The sequence below is a fragment of the Molothrus aeneus genome, chromosome 5 (assembly GCF_037042795.1).
Source record: "Molothrus aeneus isolate 106 chromosome 5, BPBGC_Maene_1.0, whole genome shotgun sequence".
Lineage (NCBI taxonomy): Eukaryota > Metazoa > Chordata > Aves > Passeriformes > Icteridae > Molothrus > Molothrus aeneus.
Window position 1 is genome coordinate 21,926,185 of NC_089650.1, and position 15,554 is coordinate 21,941,738.

The window sequence follows — 15,554 nt, forward strand, 5'->3', positions numbered from 1 at the left end:
CTGGGAGAATGTTTTGAAAAGCAGTTGCAGTCATTTCACATTGAAAAAAAGACTTTTTCTGTGGGGGTCTGACCCTCCTCAGGAATGCAGCATTTTCTGACAACTGAGATTTTTAATTTGAGGAAGGGAGTAGGGGTAGTTTGAATGTCTCTTGAGTGCACAGCCTTTGAAGAGCTTGGGTTATCTGTGATTGCCTTGGAGGAATTTCACTTGCTTGTTGCAAGGAATTTTGCCAAGCCTGTGTAATTTGGTTGAAAGCAAAGGTTTCTGAGCTCTGATCGTCATGTGAATGTTCATGAGGTTATTCTGGCTCTCATATCTCTCAGCTGAAATACCGATGATAGCACTACCCTTGGCAAGAATGTGGCTCTGTTTAGCAACTGTTGTATGCTGCATTGTGCTGCAGATTCAAAATTGGGGATCATGATCAGCCACACAGAGCATTTATTATTTTAATTTTAGTGGATGCCTGTGGTGATGTCTTTCAGTTGTCCCCTTTTGTGGATTCATTGTATAAGGAAATAAAAATATTATGGTTTTATGAGACTGGCAAAGCATAGTGTGTTGCAGGATACCTGAAAATCAGCTACTGCTTTGCTGAAATGGTTGGTGTCAGTACAGGACACGAAACAACACGAGCGCACACACTGCTGCTCTCAAGGTGAAGAATAGGGAAAGTTTTTTTCCAAAAGTGACAGTGGATTGGAGGGGGAAAGTGCCACCTCTCCAATGACACTGGACAAACCTACGGTCTATCAAATTTCTCTTCCTCCATAAAAGAATGCAAAACAATAAGTTATTTACAGGAAGTGTGTGAGAAAGTTTGCTACAAGAATGTAAACATCAGAAGGCTTAGAAAATCTTAAAAAATCAGGGTGACAGTTGGGGGTCTGTTCATTGGTATACAAAATCCCAGTGTGCTTCCCTGAGAGGGCTGAGGTCTGCAGAGGTGGCTGATTTTAAAGCCTCCTATTGCCATGTGGACTCTGGCATAGTGGTGTGGGAAGGTGTACTTCTACCAACAAGATGAGTGAGAACTGTTGCAAAGCATAGTTCCCATGGCTACAGTGAAGTTAGAGAGGCCTGTGGTATACACCGGGTGCTTGCTGATTGCACGGTGCTATCACAAGCACTAGGCAAGCATGGTCCATTGACTGCAACAAATTGCATTAGCTGTGGGTGTAGTTCACAGAGCTGCAGTTTTCCATGGCATGAGTAAGCACTGGCCTAGTAATGCTCCAGGGACATCACGTAGGAAGGAGGCAACTGCCAAATTCCTCTGCTCCATGTTATGATGAGAGATATTTTCAGAGCATCTGACTCTGGAATCTGCAGCTCCTGGCCATGGTTCAGCCTGACAATTGTAATGTCTACTTGCATAAATGTTCTGGCTTTTAGTCTTTGTCCTGATAGACATAAGAACCGGTAAGAAAGGCCTACCTAGTAATCTCACCTGAATAGTAACATGATCCTGTGGACATAGAACTTTTAACTTCTGGAGGAAACAGAGAGCACTAAAAGACAGGTGCCCTTCTAGGCCTTCAGTCACACTTAAGTGAGTTATTCAACGATTGTTGTCATCCAGTAAGATAGGATATAAAGTAAAATTATGCAGCTGTCCAAAAGGTGTGTCAGAAAATGTTAAGGGATCATTTGTCTTCTGAGAAGGAATATGCCAAATCCATGATTTCTCCTGGGGTCAGAGAATAAAATTATCCATATTATTTCTTTATTTACTGAATTTCAAGACAGGCTACTAGATTGCAAAAATTAGTATTAGCTGTGACTCAGTTTAGAGGTTCTGAGGCTACTGACTAACCATGTTTTGTGTTAGGGTGTGCATTGTGGTGCAGCTGGAGGGCCTTGCACTTCTTTGCTCATGTTGTGAGTGAGCAGGTAGGAGGACAGGCAGGAGTTAGAGTCCATCCCAGCTTCCCCAGCAGTTACCAGTGTTCTGCCACCAAGTTCAAATGTCCATTGTTAACAGCATATCTTCTCTGCTGCTTTCTCCCTTTCAGAGCAGCAGTAGTCCTGCAGAGGCACAGTCAAGTGGGAATTAATGGGAGTTGTAATCTCTGTTTTTGCAGAATGATTTCTTTACTTGCTGCTCATTTCCACACTAACTCACCTGAATTCTCACTTGAACTCTGCTCATAGTCTTTGTCTGCAGAGCTGCACGTAAGACAGTTCTGTGAACCTTTGGAAAGGAGGAATGTCTCTGAACTGAAAGCTTGAGCTTCATTGTCTTCTTCAAGCTCTGGACACGAGTACTTCCTGTGGCTTGTGAATCAATGCATAGCAGAGAGAACTGAAATTGTACAGAGAATGTTACTGTTCCTCACAAATGTTGAATGAAGCTGTGCTCCTGTGAGGGAGTAAGGAAGTGATAGAGACAAGGTAGGTTCTATGTTTTGTGCCACATATCCAGTGGTGGATCAGACAGGAACCTGCACTTCTCCTCCCTCTGTGCCCCTTTCCCTCCTCACCTCTGGTCAGTTCTTTACACTGCCCATTGAGGCATTCAAAGAAATTAGCCAAACTAACTGTGATTTTCTTTGGATAGCAGGGGGGTTGCAGCTTCCAGGATTTTCATCCATTTGGATGGAGCTCTTTTGGACTCCATTTAAGAGCAGGAATGTGCCATTTTGACTAAGCACTCTGGTTTGGATAGTGAACTACCTTCTCTGTGCTGAGACACGATCTTTTAAAGTATGTTAATTTGATTTTAGCAGCTTAAACAAAACAGCTGAAAAAGAAAGTTGAAGACTTCCACCTCTCCTCCTCTGGTCCATTATTGGGATCTTTCCGAGTTGAGCTAGGTGGTGATGTGGGAGTAAGATGGCACAAGTTGTCTTGATGGGTGACTATACATGTCATATACATATCTATCTGTCTATCTATCTATCCATGCTAAGGCAGGAGAGAGAGGTAGTTTGTGTCCCTTGCTTTGAAGCAATCTGGTGTTAATGCAGCATAATCCTTCCCCACAGCTTGAGGAAGAGCTGGGAGGAACAAACCATGGAAAAGATGGTAGCCTTTGTTCTCAGGACTGCCTTGCTCATGAGATATTGCCAGACCATTTCCTGCTTCCTCCAGCATCTGTTAAAACCTGGAGGGAAGCAAAGGAAGGTGTGGTGAGCTTTGGAGATGAGACCAGAGCTATAGTGTGGTGTGTGCTATTTCTTAGTGCCTAGAAGAGATGTGCAAGTGGAAGGGAGGCAGCTGATGGGTGTTCACTCTTGACATGAGAAGCAGCTGCTGATTCTCTGCTAATCCAGAGAATACCTTTATTTTCCCATATTCAAGTGCGTTTATACACTAGAGCATTGGGCATCTCAGCTAGGAGCTACTCCCAGCCCTGAGAGATGGGCTAGACCTCATAGCTTTGACTTCCAGCCTGTAAAGCTGAGCCTTGCTACACTTGAAAGAGCACAGTGACCTTTTAAAACATCAAAAAAGCTGATGCTGTCTGGTTCAGAAAGCAGCAGTCTACCTCTTTCAGAACAATAGTACCCCAGAACGTGCTGCCACCCACATGCTCTTTGATGTGCTGACTTTCTGGAGAACACTGTGGCTCAGATTGCAAAAAATGCTTTGCTTAGCTGATTCATGTCATGGTGAGTGAAACTCCATGTTCTGGAAACTTCCGTTTTCCAGTGGCATTTGGAAATGGAATCTAAATGGATCAGATCCAGAATATGCAATCAGAAGTACTTTTGCTTGTTTCTCTGTAGAGTTGTCAGGTTCATTGGAGGGAGGGGTTAAAAAAAACCCCAAAAACCAATGAAACAAAACAAATTTGATTGAGTGTTCCTAACAGAAATGGGAAGTGGGTTTGCAGAGATGGTTTTACAGGAAAAATATAGAAGAAGCATACAGTCAGATAACACCTTCATATACCACAGATTCTCATACACACTTAGAAGAATGGCTCAAGAGGACATCAAACATCTGCTGATATCTCTAGACTTCTCTACCCAGGTTTTATTTTTCTGGATGTCTTTACCGTGGGTAACCTGTTGCTTGTGTTTTAGCTTCCCTTTGTTTCAGAGTTGCCTATGCCTTAAATCAAAATGCCATCTTGGAATTATTAAGTTAGTAATGGTGTATCATGGAGGGCATGTTGTGTTATAAAACATTTCAGGATAAAACTTGGTAAATACTAAGGCCCAGAAGGAAATCCCCTTCTTTTCAGCTTAGCTGAGCTTTGCAGTTTATTTGAATTACAGAGTTCAACCTTCAGTTCATTCAGCATCTTTCCTTGTGTTAGCACTTGTTTTGAGTCAAGTTTTTCTGTTCTATCTCAGCTGTTGATTGAAATTGAAGAGAGAAATTACTTAGTTTGTTTTGAAATAGGACACTTGGCATTGTCACCCACAGGAATTGATGCTCAATTCACATCACAATTGTTTCAACAATTTCAATTATTGCCTGTGTTTGGGCAAGCACCACTTGACTTGTTATGCAGCAGATTATTATTGCTAGAGTATCCCAAGTCCGTGTATAAAATAGACTGGCAGAGCCAAGTTTAGGATGTTTCTCATTTCCTTACTTATTTGAGGGAGATCTCTGCTGATAATGTACATAATGTATTGCCTCTCTCTCCGTGAGTAATACCAGATGCCAGGGTGCTCAGTCTATTCTATGCTGATATTTTTTTAGAGAACAGATGTCCACACAGTGTATGTTCCTGGATCTGTTCTAATTTGAGACCTTGCTTCTTTAAAGAAATTTTGCTGAACTAGAGCCCTTAAAGATTACTTTTGCTTGAAGGTGGTCTGCCTTTTGATAAAAGCCCAGGAGTAGGAGGCAAAGCTGGGTTGTCTCACTTGCTGTCATAGGTTGGTGACCTTTGCAGATTGTGTTAATAAAGTTTGCTGTGGAAGATTTCATAGAGGAGCTCAACTATTATGGTGTAACACAGCATTTTAGCATTTTGTACTCTTTGAAGACGGATGCTATTAAAAACTTCTTAACAGGAGTTTAGGCTCTGTATGACTTCCCCATGACCAGCTTGGTTAACAACCTTTCTTCCCCAGCCTGGCAGCCATGTCTCTGCTGAGTAATCTAAAGGCCAAGTTATTTCTGCTGTACAAGTAATCCCCATACTATCCAAGGCATATAGCTGACCTTTGCAGCTCTGTATGCCACCTCCTGGCAAAGGGTTTGCAACTGGACCTAGCACTTCTGTTGGCATGTAACCTGGAAGACAATCCTGCCCACAGATCCATCGCTGTATTGACTTTGCAGAGCTGGCAGGAATAAAAAACCCCCGTGACAACATGTCAGGAAGAGGAGTAGGTAGAGCTTCTCCTCTATATACAGGATGTGGTTTATGATTTTAAGAGATGCCCGTGTCTTGAGATGCTTTTAAGAATACTTAGGAAAAGATTAAACTAGAAGGAAGACTTTTCTGCTTGATTTAATACAGAAGGAGTTAATTAAGGGAAATAATTCAAATTAATTAAATGAATTTATGTTGTCTTTACAGAGTAAAAATCTAAAACTGATTCTGGTTGATGAAAGTGTTTTTGTGGAGTTTGTACTTTGCTTTGGTTTTCATTGATGAATTTTTATATTTTTTTAGTTCACTTCTTTGTTAGAAACAAACACTTGACAGGCATTTAGGGTATGTAATCCTTAGCATAAGACATAGGTTGACTTATGGAGAAGCTTGCAGGCTTCGCATACAAACACAAAGCAAATGCTTTAGACAAAGAATTAGGTGTCTTGAAATCGTGACAGTTTCTCATTTCAAACTGTGTTGACAGGTGGGCCCAAAGCCCTTGCAGAAGTTACTACCTCATCTTTAATCTTTGTACAGTTTCAGTTCACACACACATGCATGGACTCATCCATATCCTCATCACTTATCTCTGTTTTGTTTTATGAGTATATCAAAGGTTCACAAAGATAACAGGTTTTGTGTTACTGCTTTTTAAGGCTTTTTGGTGTCCCTGGATGACTTTTACATACTGGGCAGTGGCTTGGTAATGTTGCAGACTACCAACAGTGTTTATAATGAAACCCTCATTAAGCAAGTGGTGCCTGAATCCTTGCTAGCTTGGCAGAGGGTCCGCATTGCCAACATGATGGCAAATGATGGCAAAACTTGGGCAGAGACCTTCTCCAAGTGCAACTCTGGTAAGTACACCTGTATATGCATCTTAGGAAAAAAGATGTGTTCCCTCTACCTCTTGTGCTTGTTTCCTTCCCTTGGCAGGACATGTTCTCTCTGTTCTCGTACCCAGGAACCTACAACAATCAGTACATGGTTCTAGACCTGAAGAAGGTCAAGCTGCAGAGGAGCCTTGATGATGGTGCATTGTACATTGTCGAGCAGATCCCAACCCTTGTGGAGTATTCTGATCAAACAAATGTTCTCCGGAAAGGTAATAGCTCCTATAGTAGTTATTGGCTTAGAAAAACCATCTCTTCATGCCGACTGAGAATTGTGTTTTGTACCAGGGAAGGGTTTGTTGAACACTACTCCTGAGTTTAAAGTAAGGAAGCTTAGTGTGAGCAACCCTCAGCTTTGTGTGAGCATCCCTCTGCATCTGGATGAATTGCAATCTATTCATTTATCTGGTATGCTGTGGCAGCGATGCAGTAAACATCTGTGTCTCCTAGAAGCAGAGGAGGGAAAAATAGACTTTATCTCTTTGCTTATCTGTATCCTTGCCTTTTTTCTTGTATTATTTTGCCCTTTTGTAGAGACCAATGAGGGAGTATGTGAGATCTGTTTGGGGCAGTACTAAATAACTGTGATGCTGTGGGCTACTCAAAATGATTGTTGAGTGGGTCACCCTGCAAGAAGATGAATCTTTGAATACCAAAGAAGTTCTATGTTAAATTAATCTCCTGAACTTTTCTGGATCTCTGTTTTCTGATAAATATTTGCTTTTTAAAAGGTTCTTTAATTCCCTAGCAAGAACTTGACAGAAAACAAACAAAAATCTTGGTCAATCAGAACATTCACTGTCAGGTTTAATTTCAAGTGTTTACTAGACACTTACAACATCAACAAAAAGCCTGAACCTTAAGTGTGTCTGGTGCTTTGTGCTCCTTCCCCTAATCACATGCTGAGGGGATAAATTGATGAATTGCTCATCATCAAAATGATGGGAAATTTGTCTATGTTAGCAGCTGGGCTTGGTTCTCTTTGAAATTTTTCCTTGTGTCTAGCTTCTTGGAAAGTTCTGGCTTATTCCAGGCATTGCCACATTGTCAGTCTCTTTTGGCTTCCTTTACCTTGGGCTTCTCAATGCTGTGTTGTGCATGGGATGCAGACAAAGAAGCTGACAGAGACCCTCTAGCTCTGGCACTGGAAACATTGCAGCCCCAGCATGGCAGTGCTATACCTGTGCAGAGAGGCCAGGCTTGGCAGATACCTTGAGTTCCTTTTCAGCAATGATTTTGGAGCAGCTGTGTAGCATTCTCTGTAGGACTCAGCCCAACTCCTGGGCTTGGGCACACAGTGACCACTTCTTCCCTCAGAGATGTTGTAGCTGCTCTGTTCTCAAAGGTGGCAGCATGTATTAGTAGTTACACATTACCTACAGAAGTTACACTTCATACCTACAGTATGTCTTTTCCCAGATATCTAAGTGTACCTTGTGCATACTGGATAATAGAGCAGTCAGTCTCTGGGAATTTAAACATTAGGAGGACAGCCTTCAATGCACAGGGTGAGTTAAGCCCTGCCAAAGTGCAGTTTTGGAGACTTCAGCTGCTGTAAGCAGCAGATCTGAACTCCTCCATGCCATGCAGGACACCAGGCAAGTCCCATCAAGGCCCCTGCCCTGTTCCCAGGTGCTTGGAGCAGCTCAGGTGAAGGAGGTTTATCTTTCTCAAGACCACTGCTGGCTTAAAGCCTTTGTAGAATAGCTGATCCTGGCAAGCTCCATCATTGCCAGGTAGCAGGTGTCCCAAGATAATGCACTTTGGGCACGCTAGTTTGGTCAGAGTGAGTTTGCCACCAGCATCTGCTTTTTAAGTCTCTTTGAAGCATAAACCTAGAAACAACAGAGAATGAGAATTGAAATCTCAGGTTAACAAAAGCAAGTATTGCTGTAGTAAACATTGTACTGAGGAAAAATGAAGCATTTCCTTATGCAGGTTTGAAAATTGAAAGATTCTTTTTCTTTATGGCTTCTGTTGTTTTTGTAGGGCAGTGCAGATGAGTTCTCACTACCAGGAATCTCTTACGTTGCCCTTTCCAGGCAAAGATGTCCGGGTGCTTTCTGTATATTGACAAAGAAAACTCAGAAATCCTTTAGAGGAGGTGAGGGAGGGCAACACTGTCTGAAGAGAAGGAGTAGGTCACAGGAATAGGCTGCACTTCATTTTTCTTGATGATGAATGAGTAATATATCAAAATCAACACATCAGAGCAAAGCCTGGGATCTGAGTGTCTTCTGCCATATGTGCAATATTCTTATTGCTCTGTCTCTCCATGTTGCTGATACCTTTTGCTCTCTTAAGTGCAGAGGAGGAAAGCATTTTGATTCAGGGATTTTTTGCTGTCTTCATGTCATCCCTTCCTTTCAACTTTGCAGTCTCTCTTGACTTGTTTTTTGTCACTGTGCACCCTGCCAGGTTTCACTGGCTTATAGCAGCCCTTGGGTAAAGCCTGGCTTAGGTTGTCTGCTGCACTCTTTGCATGGGATTTGCAGTTTTGCAGAGCCTGAGACACAGAAGGGCTCTTGCTAGAGGAGAACTTTAATAGCTTTCTCTGTTTTAGCAATTTTAACAAGTTTTTCCAGGTGGGAGAAAGAGGTCATCTGTACACACTGTGTTCATGTGAGACAGCAGCAACTTTTTGAATCACAGCTAAACCTTACTGGTTTGGAAACTGATGTATCCGTGTCCTCGGGCCTGCGTCGTTACAGGCTGGCAAGTTGCTCATTTCTGGAGGACGCCTGTATTACAACACAGCCTGTACACAACTTGTTTCCTTCAGGTAGGCTCTAGGTCACGTAAGCAAATGCCAGCAGACAGGAATACCCTGTCTTCCCTATCCTAGGCAGGACCCAAGCTGGTGAGGCCTCCACTCAGACAGTGCTCCATTGCTTATGCTGTCTGCATATCCTTCAGTTTGTATTTGTGTGTATTGCTCCCAGTGAGTTCCAGTTGATTTTCTTGATCATCTTACACCAGACTCCTCACACTATGCTGGGCTGATTTTAATATGTAGAGGCCTGCATTTACCAGTGCCCAGATAGTAAATCTCTAAGCCAAATCCTGATGTGTGTGATTTGAGAATGAACAACAAGGGAATGTTAGTGCTTTGGAGACAACTTGAAAGTGTGCTACTCTTAGGCCTAGCTCATGTTATATACTTGCTGCCTAAACAATAGAAAAATTTAAATGTTAAGGTATAGTTATCTATTTTTATATATTCTAGGACTTCCTGTACCCAGATTCTGACCTGGAAGGTCTCCTGGCTCTTTACAAGAGCTTTCCACAGCGGTCTTCTTTCAGGCAGTTTTGTGCAGGATTGCTTTTGGAAAAGTTAGAGCAAGGCTCAACTCTGCTGATCACTTCTTAACCTTCAAAGGCATCTACTGCCAAATGTGCAGCAATCCCCCATCTTTCTTTATAGCTATGTGCAGCCCCCACTGCACAAAGCACGTGTGTGCTGACCTGCCTCCTGTTCACGCTGAGTGTCTGTAGTCTCCATGTGTTTGTGTGTGTCAGTCCCTCCCTGACATCTCAGCATGGCGTGTTCTGCTTTGGTGAGATGGGAAGGGGGCAAAACCAGAGTGACTTCAGGCCTCTCACTGTGAAGTTTGTGGAGGTAAATGATTTTGCAGTCCTTTAAGGTTCAGCAGGGAAACCTCTGCCAGAGGGCTGTGGCCATGCTGCATGTTCAGGCTCCTGCAAGTCTGATCTCAGCTGTTTTGCAGGATGAGTCCTGAGGCTGGAAGTCTGGGGGTGGGTTGCCTGGGTACGCAGTCTCCAGTGGTGTTACGCTGGGAGTCAGCCCTGGTCATGCCAGTGACTGTTGCCTTAGTGTGTTCAAACCAGTTTTCTGTGTTGTTCCTCGACATGCTGCTGAGGCAGTAGAACATGGAAAATTAATTCTTTTCTTTTCTGATACAAGCAAGAGCATCCAGCTTTTCCAAGTGATTAACAGATTGGGATTTGTCTCTGACAGGTTACTGGCCTTCATACAATATCCCTTTCCATGAAAAGATTTACAATCTCAGTGGGTATGCATCATACGTTGTCAAGTATGGCATGGATTTCTCCTATGACCTTGCTCCAAGAGCCAAAATCTTCCGTCGAGACCAGGGCAAGGTGACCAACTTGGAAAGCATGAAGTACATCATGAGATACAACAGTAAGACACCTGTTTGTGTGCTGTGGAGCTGATCTTAATAAGCAGAGTTACTTTATGTCTTGGATTATAGTGGTAAACTGCAGCTTCACATACAGATCAGTTATATTGTCCTAAATGCAGAGTACACACAAGGCAAAAAGGTAACACAAGCTTACTTTGGAGGTAGGAAACTGGGCTAAAGTTGCCCTATCAAGAGCAAGGCCCCTTGGGCTTGTTATTTGACTTTCCCAGAAAGCTTCTGACTCCAAGAGAGTACTCCAGGAGACCTCATGGACTGTTGTCACCTAAATACATCTACAGCCTGTCAATCTGGAAAACCTTAAATCCTAAGCAACAGTTAGATGTGATCAGACCAGAGAATTTAGTGTAAAACTTGAGGTCTTTTTCCATGTTCAGGCAAATGGTCTTTTACAGATGGGATAGAGTTAATTTTCTTAGTGGTTAATACAGTACTGTGTTTTGGATTTAGTATGAGAATAATGTTGATAGTTCTATTATTTTAACTCCAGTGTTTTAGTTGTTGGTAAGTCAAGGACTTTTCAGTTTCCCATGCTCTGCCAGCAAGCAGGTGCACAAGAAGCTGGCAGAGCGAGGCCAGTACATCTGACCTAAAGTGGCCAAAGGGATATTCCATACCATTGAACCTCATACTTATTGTGTAAACTGTGGGAATTGGCTGGAAGGGGCTGATCCCTGTTCAGGGATGGGCATTGCATTGGTCAGCAGGTGGTGAGCAATTGTATTGTGAATTACTTCTTTCTCTAAGGGTTTTTTTCTCTTGCCCTCCCTCTCCTTTTTAATTTTTATTATTAACAATTCACTTATTGAAACTGTTGTTATCTCAACCCATGGTTTTTACTTTTTTCCAATTCTTCTCCCCATCCCGTGAGGGGTGAGGCTTGGAGGGATGTGGATGAGCTGTGTGGTACTTAGTTGCCAGCAGGGGTTGAACCAGGACAGTAGGTAATGCTCTGTTGTTTTTTCCTGACAGGGCTCTCCTTAACTGGATTAAACCCAGTTTAATTAACTTCTGGCTAAGCCCATCTCAGACTACTGATAGCTTTAGATGCTATATTTTTATTCCCAATTATAGGGAGCTTGCTGATTACTGGACTTGAGGTTTGGGAGGCCTCTCCCAGGGTGGGGTGTCATTCCTGTCTGGGCTGTGAGTAGATGCTGAGCTCACCACCTTCCCCTCCTGGCTTGCAGTTACTGAAGTGGGTGTTCAAAGGTTTTGCTTCTTTACACTTATTTAAATCCAGAACAGGAAAAAAAAGGCTCTCATTTCCCCCTCTCTCTCTCCCCACCCCCCAACCTGCCACTTCCCTTTCTCTTCTGCTTTTCTCTCCTGACAAAGTTTCTACAAGCTTTTGTCATGTAGAATTTCATCAGGTGGAATTGCAGACACTTGTGGTTAGAGGTTGGCAATGGTGCCCCTGGGTTGCAGAACTAGCTGTATGGTCTTGAATTAGGAGCTTGTCTACTTAATGTCCTGTGGCTGGTACCTAGGGAGAAGCACAAAAGCAATGTGACAGAGCGCAGTTACCCAGTTTTTAGTGGCTCCAGTACGTGGCATCAGCTTTTTGTGAGGGGGCTAACTTTTTTTCTTTTCTTCTGCTCTTCTCACCACATTTCACTCCAGACTATCAGCATGATCCTTATGCTGAACACAATCCTTGCAACACCATTTGCTGCCGGGAAGACCTGAATCCTTCTATACCAGTGCCTGCAGGCTGCTATGACACCAAGGTAAATTACCTCAATTCCAATATCTGCTGAATGTTGGCTGCAGCCTGGCCAACATGGCCAGGCATGTCTGTTCCCTCTTTTCATGCTGTCCCAGTGCTTGGGCACCTCCTCAGATGGGAATTCTCTGCAGAGTCTCATTTCCTGTCCCTGACATCAGTCCTGGCACAATGGCACAGGATACAGGGGGAGATGTATGAAACAACTTAATCCATGGGAGCTTGTGGCGTTCAGGGGTTAAACTCCAAATCCTTACAGCAGGAAATGAGTCTTCAGCTCACTCAGGGAAGGAGACTGTGGTACAGCGTCAGCCTCGTGTTCATTAGAACTCTGTGGGTGCCTCCCAGAGCCCACAGGAAAGGGGTTGCAGTCTCACTTTAGGTTTACATTTACAAAAGCCTGGCTCTCTAGTAAGCCACCCCGCTCTGGGACTCCACCTCTCTGCAAAACTGCTTTCTGAAAAGTTTGGTGAAGATCACTTTGCATTTTAGGGGTATGTGGGAAAATCCTTAGACCCACTGTCCTGGAGAAAACAGCATGCATTTTAGGGAGGTTATATGATTTTCACCCTGAAGAGCAATGCCCAAGTAAGCAGCTGTGCTGAAAAGTTGTTCAGTGTTTTATCCTGTGGGGTCCAGCTTGCTGCATTTCTGGATTACGAGTTTGGTTGCTAGGATGGAACTGGGTGGGGGGGGGGGGCTATTTTAATATCTCCATTGCTGTGTCCAGCCGGCTGTGTGTTGCAGTGGACAGTAGTGGGAGATTCCCAGAGCTGGGTAATACAAGAGGAATGTAGAAAATGGCTTTGTAGAGGGGTCTGGTAAGGGAGTGGTCAATGCCTGCTGCAGTGCCTTAGCCAGCACAGTTAGGCAAGGGGAATGGGCAGGGCTGGAGGTGGAATGGGGGGCTTAAGAGAGGCATTGCAAGAAATCACCCAGAGCACAGGCCAAACCTGTTCTAGTTATAAACCCTACCAACACATTTAGTGTCTGAGTTTGGGAAGATGGAGGAGGCTTGGGACGTCTTTGGAGACTATGAAGGAGCAGTGCAGAGCCTGGGTAGCAATATTTATTCTGCTGCCTTTCTCCATTCCTGAATTGCCCTGACATGCCCCGGGGATGGCCCAAGTGCTCAACATGCAGCAGAGCTTAGTGCAGACCCCTCATCCGCCTGCTGCAGCCCCATAAAATCAGGGAGGGTTGGCCTGAGGGCAGATGCTCTGGCTCTTTCAGCCTGGCAAGGGCAAGTGTGGGCTTGTGGTTTGCTGGTGTCCTTCAGCACTGGCTGCTGGTGACTGAAGGTGCCTCTGCACAGGGGAGGAATTGCTGCCTGTGTGTGTTTCTCTCTGCTCTCTTCCCTCACCTTATAATCAAATCTCCCGGAGCTGTTCCTGCTGGCTGGGATGGGGATGTGCCAAGCCTCACGCTGCCCTTTTGCCCCGGGTTCCTGTCCTTTGTTCCAGGTGTCGGATTTCCGCCTGGCTGCAGCATTCACGGCCTCGGCCATCAATGGCCCTCCAGTGCAGGGCGGTCTCCCGGTCTTCAGCTGGAGACGCTTCAACCGCACGCGGCACCAGGGCCTGCCCGAGTCGTACAACTTCGGTTTTGTCACCATGAGGCCCATCCTGTAAAACCAGCGCCAGCATCCACAAGTGGATTTTTTTTTTAATGAAAATTTTATTTCTTGTGTAATAAATCGACCTGGATGTCCACATCCCTGTGCCTTATACCTGCCTTCCCATGTCTGCCTGCTAGGCACTTTGTACTGATATTGGCTGCTTCTCTGCAGCCCAAAGCAAGTTCCTTTCTTCTGAGCCGTTTGAGTGGCCCTTCCTCTGACTGGGATTGATGAGAAGCAGGTGGCAGAGCTTTCTGTTGATCTGAGCCATCATCACAGCTGTTCCCAGAGCAGGAGTGAGGAGCAGTGCCACCAGTGAGAGTGATCTGTTTCTAAACAGCTGGGCCAAACCAGGTGGCTGCTTTGGGCCGTGATGGCCTTACCTCAGTGCTGGCTTGATGTCTGCCTTTTGTCTGAGTAGTGTGCTGCAAGTTGCTTCCCATCGAGCGTGCATTCTCCATGGCAGATCTGTACAGGATGTGATTCTTAGTGGCACTGTCAAAACTTCCTTTGTGTGGCCAGAGCAGCACAGGCTGCAAAAGAAGGTGAAGGGAAGTGGCCTGATGCTTTAGAAATGCCTCTGCCCCAGGCTGCAGGGACAAAAATGTGATGCAATGGATCTCTTACAAAGGATCTCTCTCTTGGAATGGATCAGCCCATGCAGTTGCTCAGTGCCATCTTTGTCTGCTCTCTCAGCTGTGGCAGGGGAATGTGACAGTGAGATGGCTGTGAGGGCCAGGGCTACTCTTAGATACCTGTGTTCACACCAAGGAGTCGAGGCACTAGGCTGTTTTGTGCTAGATGTTCTATGTGTAATTAAATAAAACAAACAGTCTTTCCTCATGTCCTTGATGGTCCAAGCTAAATAGTGCACAGCACTGCCCTGTGTTATGAAGGTGAAGAATGATGAGCGGTGTGAGGTTTTAATGAAGCCTCTAGTGTTTAGCTTGTGTGATGGGGAAGGCAGCAAGTTACTGGGTGAGGTTCTAGCTAAATATTGGGCTGTCAGAGTAAGGATGATTTTTGCCAAGGGAAGAGGGAGACCAGCAGTTACAGCGAAGCTGTTGTTGATGATGAAAAATTCATGAAGGGACTGAAGTGATTTGTTTGCTGAAGTAGGAGGTAGGTGTGAGATGCTGTGGGCAGAGACCTCCTCCATGTGGTGGTGGAGCCACTGCCACAGATTGGATTGAATTGACCTGGGTTGAACAGGCTGCAGCAGGCATTAAGGAGAACACTTAGGGAATGGATCTGGGTCATGAAGAACACTGCAAGGATCTGAGCTGCCAGCAAGCAGAGGACCAAGAATCAGCTGCTTGTTTGAAACTGAAAGCACAGAGGGGTTGGAGGATGGCTTGATTTCACTGTCACTCCTAGACAATGCAGCAACACTGCAGCATGAATTTACTGCTTTTTCACACAGTTTTATATAAAAATACAAATGGAGAAGTACTGTTTAAAAGTTGGTCCCCAGGGACCAGGAAACTGCCAATGGATTGCTGCAGTGAACAGTGTTCTTGACCAAGGGCACGGCTAGCTAGACGCTTCCACCTGCAGGGAGTGGAGCTGTGTGGCACCTGTGATGTGCCCATGACACAACAACATGCCTGGAAATGGCAACTTTGCTCTTCTGTCACCTTGAGCCTCCTGCCCTGAGGTATGACCTGTTTTGTGCTCCAACCCAGAGTTGTGGGAAATCAGAGCTCTTCTGAGAGTGCCTTTCTGTAAGTAGATATTTACACCAATGGGACCTTGTGAGCCTTTGGACTCCAGTCTGTGTGACTGTGGCTACTTTTTGCCTTTAGTTGTGCTGCTAAAGGCCACTGCATTCCTCTTGCTGTGCTGT

General features: G+C 44.6%; 1 protein-coding gene across 1 annotated transcript in view; it reads left to right on the top strand.

Moving 5' to 3' along the window:
- Nucleotides 1-13,817, top strand: part of PLBD1 (phospholipase B domain containing 1) — a 38,043-nt gene extending 24,226 nt beyond the window's left edge. The window contains exons 7-11 of the mRNA XM_066550335.1: nt 5,944-6,144; nt 6,252-6,392; nt 10,160-10,345; nt 11,988-12,094; nt 13,554-13,817. Of these exons, the coding sequence (XP_066406432.1) occupies nt 5,944-6,144; nt 6,252-6,392; nt 10,160-10,345; nt 11,988-12,094; nt 13,554-13,721 (803 nt within the window). The 3' untranslated portion in view covers nt 13,722-13,817. The remainder of the gene's footprint in view (nt 1-5,943; nt 6,145-6,251; nt 6,393-10,159; nt 10,346-11,987; nt 12,095-13,553) is intronic.
- The last annotated feature ends 1,737 nt before the right edge of the window (nt 13,818-15,554 follow it).